This window comes from Mesitornis unicolor, unplaced genomic scaffold (genome assembly GCF_000695765.1).
Source record: "Mesitornis unicolor isolate BGI_N332 unplaced genomic scaffold, ASM69576v1 scaffold26763, whole genome shotgun sequence".
Taxonomy (NCBI): domain Eukaryota; kingdom Metazoa; phylum Chordata; class Aves; order Mesitornithiformes; family Mesitornithidae; genus Mesitornis; species Mesitornis unicolor.
This window is the reverse complement of record NW_010177065.1, coordinates 1-7,234: the sequence shown is the minus strand read 5'-3', so window position 1 is coordinate 7,234 and position 7,234 is coordinate 1. Positions and strand designations below refer to the sequence as shown.

At 41.4% G+C, this 7,234-nt stretch overlaps 1 protein-coding gene across 1 annotated transcript; it reads right to left on the bottom strand.

Annotated features, from left to right (window-relative positions):
• Positions 1-711: 711 nt before the first annotated feature.
• On the bottom strand, positions 712-2,747 carry LOC104538666 (CDC42 small effector protein 2-B-like). The gene is made up of 3 exons (XM_010181947.1): positions 2,694-2,747; positions 2,167-2,268; positions 712-1,184 (listed from the first exon to the last, which is right to left on the bottom strand). The coding sequence occupies exons 1-3, from the start codon at positions 2,745-2,747 to the stop codon at positions 1,110-1,112; spliced, it is 231 nt and encodes a 76-aa protein (XP_010180249.1). The 3' UTR covers positions 712-1,109.
• Between the last annotated feature and the right edge of the window lie 4,487 nt (positions 2,748-7,234).

Below are 7,234 nucleotides of genomic sequence, written 5' to 3'. Positions count from 1 at the left end.
AACTGTAGTTTAGGCATGGCTAAACATCTGTATTTATGAAATGCTGGAACTCTGCAAGGCGCCATTTCCATGTAATGTTCTCCTGCAAGTTTTCCTAATATTCTTAAGGTTTTTCTCTTTCACATGGCTGTATCACTTAAACCATACCTTTTATTTAAGCCATACGCAAGAAAAAATTCAGCTCATCTGAATAAAAACAGTCTTGAAATTAAGGAGCCAGAAAGACAAGTGAGATATCCCTTAAAGTCTGTGCAGTTACTGTTACAGATGGGTAACAGAGCAAGTTTAAAATTCAACAGTTGTCATGCAAAATTAACACACAGTTGTGAGCAATATAGTAGCACCACTTCAAGTTAACTGGTACATATGATTAGCTCTGTCGTAGTAATACCTGTCAGTCACACTACTGCATGTATGGCAGGGAGGCAGCCCAGTAATTGAGAGAAACCTCTGTTTTTCCAAGCCTCATTTGAGAGTATGTTTGCAAAACTTCCATTTTGAGCTCCAAAAGCATTATCACAGCAAGGCAGAAGTTTCACTGCGTTTTGCAGACTCAACTATATTATGAGTTCATTCATCATCAAAAGACACTAAAAAAACCCAAAGTACAGCTTAGTAGATTTATGCATTATGTTGTAAGTCATCAAAAAATAGGTTCAAAGTTGTATTATAGGTTACAAGATCCTACTTAGTGATCCAGTTTAACCCAAGTAAAAAGTGCCAACATGTGATACCTTCCAATTAAAATCAACCTTTGCATTTCTTGAGGGGAGAGAAAGACAGAAACCAAAACCTCAGACAATTCATACTGACTTCCAATGCCATCCTACAAGACAATTTTGTGAGGCTGTTGGGACACAGTTAGGGAGTCATCACCCACAGTGACAAATTACAGTTGCTACTACAACACTACCACGACAGGCCGTTTTAAGGATAATTTACAATAACTCCTTCAGAAGTTATTGTGCAAAAAACACCAAAGCTTGCACTGACCTATTTATAATTCAAGCATTCTCTCTACTCCAAGATAAGGATTTTTTGGAGCATATGAAAGCACAGTCGAGGAGATCCTCATAAGACAGAGCAGATTTCAGCCTTCTCTCTGCTTCCTATATCTCAACAGTTGCAGAAGTGCCATTTGTGTAGCCACCTTTAGACTTCATGTGGTCCTGAATTGATACAGCCTAGAAAAAAGAACTTATTAGAACATGCATCTTATAAAGTCTGGTAGCAAATATTAAAAGCACAAATTTGATGAGGCAAATGAGTCATATATTTACAGTGCTGGGCCTCTAGTGGTAAGGAGAAGTAACAAATAAAATTGTTAAATAGTATTTTAAGTCAGCACATGCATAGGGCCTTGCTATCCAAAATTAACTTATTCTTACATCCCTCACCCTGGCCTAGCCTTGACTTCAGGGTGATGTGTTATCTGGACCTAGTGTCAAGTGCATTCACGGAATAGGCTACAAAGATGATCAAGGGAGTGGAGCATCTCCCTTATGAGGAGCGGCTGAGGGAGCTGGGGCTCTTTAGTTTGCAGAAGAGGAGACTGAGGGGAGACCTCATTCATGTTTATAAATATTTAAAGGGTGAGTGTCACGAGGATGGAGCCAGGCTCTTCTCGGTGACAAACAATGATAAGACAAGGGGTAACGGACACAAACTGGAACACAGGAGGTTCCACTTCAATTGGAGAAGAAACTTCTTCTCAGTGAGGGAGACAGAGCCCTGGACCAGGCTGCCCAGAGAGGTTGTGGAGTCTCCTTCTCTGCAGACATTCAAAACCCGCCTGGACGCCTTCCTGTGTAACCTCATCTGGGTGTTCCTGCTCCGGCAGGGGGATTGGACTGGGTGAGCTTTGGAGGTCCCTTCCAATCCCTAACGGTCTGGGATTCTGTGATTCTGTAATAGTTATCTAAAAGGTTCTCATCATATGTAAAGACACTGGGGAAATGAGTACTTCTTGCTGAATACATCTTCCACAGTATCTTATGTTTACAAACCAAAGGACAGTTCTGTTCTAATGCTATTCTACTGATGGGTGGGGAAATTAAAAAAAGTTAGATTTTTTCCTTCTCTTACAATTATCTGGTATTTTATTAGCTACCTGCTCTACAGGTTACTGAGTGGAGATTTCTGCTTATCCAAAAGGTACACACTTACTGATGAATAGTCACTACTCATCTCCCCTGCCCCAACATGCGCAGTGTGTACAAAGTTCATTGGTTCTCCTATCATGTTCCGGTCCAGCCTCCGACGCCTCTTCTATAAGAAAAAAGATACCTTAGGTCTCTATTCAGAAAACATGAGCAGCTTTCAGACAGGAACAAGCAGCTGAGTGTAAAAAAAATAAGGCAGTCAGTACTGACCCCCAATGACTCCTTATTGACACTGGGCTGAAGCTTCAGACTGCATTAAGAGTAAAAAAAAGAAACTACTGCTAACTGATTTTTAGCAAAAACTTTCTTTAATGTTGGAAAGTCAAGGCCTGAGAACTGTAACCAGTTACATGGCCAAAGTTTCTGGCAAAACACACATAGTTTAAACACAGTTTTAACAGGTCTGGTTTTAGCTTTAGCATTACTTAGCCCAAACTTATCAAAACAACATGACAATAAAAGTATTTTCCACATAACTGAAAGACAAAACTTCAAATCTGATAAAAGGACGGCAGCCATGCATCTACCTACCGGCTGGGGCTGTTCACCACTGCACCAGTTAAAACAGACCAGGAATTCAGTCATTCTATTTTTCAGTACGTAGTAAGGTCTTGTTAAGTGTAATTGCTTCTCTGGGAGTTAAAGCAGTATGAGGAACAAGATGTAGTTCCTAAAGTGAGTTTAGGAAGGAATTACTTGTGCCGATTCACTGGTAAAATTCACAGCAAGCATCTGATGAGTACACCTGCAAAGAGATCATTATTTAAGTTTATGCTAAAGTATATCAAAGTCTTGTAACCATTACTGAGCAATAGACATTTCAGAAGACTAAAACAGGACTGTAGAATTCTTAAACATCCCTGGACAGAAGAGTAGCATCGACTTAAAATCAGTATGTTCATGTCAGAAATCAGAGTTAAGAACTGTGCACATTTACTCACAGTAGAGTAAGTTTTGGTTTCTTTCCAGAAGCATGATAAAAGCACTGACAGAACTGGGTCTTGTTTAACAGTCTGTGATCTGGCTGTAAGCAGAGCTAGCCAATACTTACAAAATATTTAGTATTTCAAAAGAAAATAGGTTTTAGGTACAACAGATTGAATGCTTAACATCTACAAACCGGTGCAAAAGAAAGCTTCCTTCCTACATCTGACATAGCTACTCTTCTTAGACATAGGAAAGCTCAAAGTAAAGAATATTCTACAACTTCAAAAAGCCCTTAAAAGAGGAAAAAACAAAAAAAAAGAGCTTTGTATACCAGCAACAGAAACTGTTCATCAGCCTAGAGCTTCCAGGATGTTTAAAAATATTAACACAGCATGCCTGAACTGAAGGCACAACCAGGGAACTCATTGACTGTAAGTGCCATGAAGCTATGATAAAAAACATTTTTTCGTGGTTAGTGACTTTTTTTTCAGTATCTTCCTTCAAATCAGATCCAGGGGTAGAGAGAAGCCTTTCATACCAACTTTTTCATACCCTAGGTCTTTAAAACACTATAATAACATGTTAAATTATAAAGAAGGATTTTTTTAAGCTTACAGCTTAACAAAAGTTGCAGCTTCACCAACTCAGTCTTTCTGAAACCACACTGAAGTCTTCACAACCAAACAGCGTAAACTTCCCCCCTCACAGTCTTTTCTTATGTAGCCCCACAACGATATAATTAGCACATCTATTTTTTTCACCTTTGTGGTTTTCTAACACTTCATCACTTCTCACACTTCAAGCGGATTTGTTTCAATGTCTGCCATTTATCTTTCAAACCGTTTATTTGCCTCTTAGCTGTAGGTGGCCTACATGATACATTATTGCAGAATGTGTCATACACTGGTCCATTATTGTCCTCACTATCTGGCTTATTTACTATTTTCCACCTCACTTCATCCTCTCACAATAATCTTAATCACCATGGATGCCTTGTTTGATAGAACAAGGGGAAACGGCACCAAGCTGTGCCAAGGGAGGTTCAGGTTAGAGAGAAGGAGGAAGTTCTTTCCTGAGAGGGTCGTCAGAAGCTGGAACAGGCTGCCCAGGGAGGTGGTGGAGTCACCATCCCTGGATGTGTTTAAAGAGCGGGTAGATGAGGTACTTAAGGATATGGTTTAGGGGGTAGACAGGAACGGTTGGACATGATGATCTCAGAGGGCTTTTCCAACCGAGCGATTCTGTGAGTCTGTGATTCTCTTTGGGTGCAGTGAAGAAGGGATGGCGGCCCACACAACCACAGACACGCAGAAGCCAAAGCTTTTGCCAACACTTCACATTAGTTGCAGGGTTTTGGGGTTTATTTCACGTTAAGGAGACTGTGTCAAAGCTAAGATTTTCTTAAAAATCATAAATTGTGTTACCATACACGAATAACCTATTCTGAAAGCAGCCTGACTGAGACGAGCATCAAGTTAGATAGAGAAACATCCCATCCCAAAATAACAGCCGAACACCTCCTCTCCTCCCACCGTAACCCCCAGCATTTGGCCATGGGGCTCCGTGCACACCGGGTGTTACCTGCTGCTGCCTGGGAGTCCTGACGGGATGGTATGTCCTCAGTCAAGCACTGACACACAGCCAGCTCCTGCCTTGGCAACTCCAGCGCATTTATTGTTCGTATCCCCAGGTTATAATTAATCCTAACTGCTAAGCAAGAACGCTTCACTGTGATCCCATGCCCTGTGATGGTTCCTCTGCTCCGCAAGGCACTGCAGAAGTCTGTTGTGCGCTTCACGCTTACCTACAGGTGTCAGAAAAGCAGAACGGAAACCAGAAATAGCGCCCTAGTTTGGCGTCACATTTGCACAGCCGTGCAGTTTTCCCAGCACTCTCCATACAGCCCGTGGCTCATGTCCACCCCTGCGGCAGCTCTGCAGGTGTCCTCCTGGCACACAGCAGTGCTGGATGCCTTCCTGTTGTGTTTTACTCTTCTTTTCCTCTGCATGAGTCACGGTATCATCCTCCAGGACACAAATGTATGCGCCAGGGCATGGGACACCACCTTTCTCCCACAGACTCAAGGTTTCCACGCTGACTGGAAGAATTTTAAAAACATCGTGATGTGTTCAGGCTCACTCAGGACTAATAACAGCCAACAAGAATCCTCAAACAGAGGAGAAAACAACATTTTGTCACTGTTGGCACACAGACCAGAACTGGACAATATCCTGTTGTTCTTTCTCTCTATTTTTCACCATAGCAGCAGTATCATCGAGGAGAGAGAGACAAAGGGCCAGGGAAATGGCTAGCACACGCAGACACAGATGTGGAATGTGATGGGCAGTACGCACAGCCATTCTGGAGTCCCGCCCAAGAGCTTTATGACTGTTTAGATACACTTTGCTGAGCATAACATTCAATTTGTTCTACCATTGCTGTGTATTTAAAAAGTGTTCAAAATATTCTTGTATTTTACTAACAAAATATCAATTCTATATGAAGTAGAAAATGTTGGAAAATCAAAAGAAAAGAATTCTCCCTTTCTATAGGCATGAGAGATGCACGGTAATCTTGACAAACAAGATGTACCAAAGGTACCTCTTCTTCATAACTGGCCTTTAGATTCAAGGTCTGATCATAGGAAATCCTTGGCTCTGAGCTACGAGTGAAAGACAGTGGCCCTATATATGTATATTATCACACGTCAGGTGCAGGCTACCATCACTGTGCCCCAGAAGAGCTGCTAAATTTTGGTAACTTCTTAGTCCAGCCATTGTCATTTTCATTCCAGCTCTCAGTCCTGAATTGATGCAAGAAGCGTATTTCAGCCTCATTGGCTTTTTAAAAACCACTGTGCTTCCAATTAGTCCATTATCCTTACTTTGCTCATTTGATATTTACATCATGTTAAAATACTGAAACAGTCGTACATTTACATATTTGAATTGCAAGGTATGGGGAAAAACAGTGGATATTGTATTTCCAGATCAAAAATGAGTTCTAAACACAAAACTTGAAGAGTACATCTTGCTTGGTGAAAGGTGAAGCGTAAAAACCAATAAATTACCAAGATTTTGGAAGAACTCTGGAACCAAACAGCTAAATCCTGTTGTAGAATGCTCTTAACTGATTGGAAATAGCATCCTGATTTTATAATAGATGTACAGACTACAAACTTGAGAACTACATCTCAAACTACATAAGAACACTATTATGTAGTATGATTATATATTGGCCTTCTACCATCCTGAAGCTTCATAGAAAGCTGAAAATAGGGTTTTACTTCACACCTCTATTAATCTAGATGTGTTGGTATTGTTTATCTAAGGAGCTTTCAAAGTGGAAATGAACTTAGTCACAAAATGGAAAAAACACATTTTTCACGACCTGTTTGTTCCCCTTCAAAAAGGGAACAGCCAAGAGACCAGATTATGTGTTCCGATTGGAAGTTAAAAATAACTGCGAGAGAAATCAGCTGGTATTTGCCTGGAGTCTTACCAGAAGAAAATTAGTAAAAATAATGAAAAGACGAGAAGCCAAATGGTTGGCAACACACCAGCCACTGCTATTGTAAACATCTTGAACTGAGTTACTAGCTTGTAAAATATGGAATTTAATGTTACTAAGAATAAACTCAGATTATACAATTTTTAAAAAAGGCTGTGACCACAAGTTTTATTTCTTCATAGAAAGGAAAAAGCCTTAGCAAGAAAAGATAAAGCCCCTTATGCACAGCAGAGTTTTCACTCCCGTGTTTTTCTGTGGTTTGCAGGAGTCCAGGCACTGGCAGCCCTCAGCGGAGAGACAAACGCAGCTGCTGAGGAAACGTGTGCTCCTCTGGTCACAGGAGTAGGGAGCTGCCCCTCTACTGAAACCTGGGGATTAAAGAGACACACTCTGCATGCTAACTTTCCCAGTCAAATTTCAACGTGCCTGTTAAAACCCCCCGAATTAATGGCCCAAGGACAGATTTTGACTTTGAACGCAGATGCTCGCACAACTGTCGGGCGCATTTTACACCGGAAAACTGCAGGGGTCACCCTGCCACAGAACAACCCAAACGGCTAGCAGCGTTGCCTCCGCTTTCCCAGTCGCAACAGCCTTGCTTTCCCGAGTCACGCCACAGGCGATGCCCGGAGGGC

Excerpts from the sequence above, each read along its gene's own strand:
- LOC104538666 (XM_010181947.1), bottom strand. The coding sequence starts at position 2,747 with ATGACTGAATTCCTGGTCTGTTTTAACTGGTGCAGTGGTGAACAGCCC. Across the intron at positions 2,269-2,693 it reads GTGGTGAACAGCCCCAGCCG|AAGAGGCGTCGGAGGCTGGA; the intron begins GTAGGTAGATGC and ends TTTTTCTTATAG. Across the intron at positions 1,185-2,166 it reads TGAGTAGTGACTATTCATCA|GCTGTATCAATTCAGGACCA; the intron begins GTAAGTGTGTAC and ends TCTTTTTTCTAG.